The 1,385-nt window shown below is 41.4% G+C and overlaps 1 protein-coding gene across 2 annotated transcripts in view; it reads left to right on the top strand.

Annotated features, from left to right (window-relative positions):
* The window catches only part of igsf9bb (immunoglobulin superfamily, member 9Bb), a 142,227-nt gene that overhangs the window by 31,820 nt on the left and 109,022 nt on the right, over positions 1-1,385 (top strand). For both annotated transcript variants that reach the window (XM_013912674.1, XM_013912675.1), the window contains exon 2: positions 365-556. In XM_013912674.1, the coding sequence (XP_013768128.1) occupies positions 365-556 (192 nt within the window). The remainder of the gene's footprint in view (positions 1-364; positions 557-1,385) is intronic.

Below are 1,385 nucleotides of genomic sequence, written 5' to 3'. Positions count from 1 at the left end.
GCCTCAACTCTCACGGCCTGGTACCAAACGACTCACGGACCATTACAGATCCGTGGCCCGGGGGTTGGGGACTGCTGCCCTAGACAGTTCACTAGTCTGTTGCAGAGCTAACACAGAGATAGCCAATCATTCACACCTTTGAACAATTTAGAATCACCAGGTAACGCGACTCCACTAAGGGCATTTCCTTGGACTGTGGGAGGAGGCTGTAGTACCCATGCAGACACAGGGAAAACATACAAACTCCACATATAAAGTTCTCAGATGGTGGATTTAATTCCAAAGTGGAACTTTACACTCTGTCGGTGTGTAAGCTGGATTCTTACCTGTAACTGTTACCTGTTACCTGTTACTGTTTCCACAGGTGCCCACGGAGTGCGAGAGGAGCCCCAGTTTGTGACAGCACGTGCTGGAGAAAACGTCATCCTGGGATGCGACGTTTCCCATCCCTTGAACGGCCAGCCCTATGTGGTGGAGTGGTTCAAGTATGGAATGCCCATCCCTTTCTTCATCAACTTTCGCTTCTACCCTCCTCATGTGGACCCGGAATATGCTGGTAAGATAGTGATTACAGTGAAATTGAGACATCAGTCAGTTGACACCAAGCTAAATCCAGGATTTCACTGACCTGAATGGGTTTACATTTGTTTGATGTTTGGCCACAGACATGAGTTGAATGAGAGGTGAGAGGGATTTTCCCTTGCTTTTGTTTGATTTCATTCCTCTGATCATTACATTGCAGAAATAATTCCCCCTCGTTTGACTTAAATTATTCATCCATTTGTCTCTTATATGATTAAATGGGAGTTTTCCAGGCTGAGAAGGAGTCGGCAGCCATGAATAGTTTGGGAACTATAAATAGATTTCCACTTTTTTAGATAGTGGTGGTGAGAGTTATCTCTTAAAGTTAGCTCAGTGTTTTGTTCTAGAACACAGACAGTTGTACGTAGGCTACGTGAGAAAAAACTGACATTTCGATCTGAGCAATGTGTAAACTAATTAGGAAAGGAGGCAATTAGTGCTGATGTTAGCTAAAATCGTAGTGGTTTCTTTCATTTAGACTACCTGATTATTTCAAATTGAAATTTCTGTGTAAAGGGAAATTATTTAAATAAAATGAAGTTTTGCAACATGTCAAGTAAGCACTTGTATTATTGGAAGTTTTCTGAAACTTTTCAACTGCAGCTCTCCTGACTTTGTAACAGAATTTAATGTTACATCTATTTAAGTCCCGTGAACATGGAGAGAATTTATAACCTTTAAAAAACCAGCTCTGGTGACAGTTTTGGTGATCTGGCCTGATTTGGTACAAGTACCTCCAGGGAGTAAAGGGTTTAATAATAACTATATGTTTTTCAATAATTATACAGGTCTGCAAAAAAAAC

The sequence above is a fragment of the Pundamilia nyererei genome, unplaced genomic scaffold, assembly GCF_000239375.1.
Source record: "Pundamilia nyererei isolate P.nyererei 1_Seehausen unplaced genomic scaffold, PunNye1.0 scaffold00097, whole genome shotgun sequence".
NCBI classification, from domain to species: Eukaryota; Metazoa; Chordata; class Actinopteri; order Cichliformes; family Cichlidae; genus Pundamilia; species Pundamilia nyererei.
The sequence above is the reverse complement of the archived record's forward strand: the minus strand, read 5'-3'. Positions and strand labels throughout refer to the sequence as shown.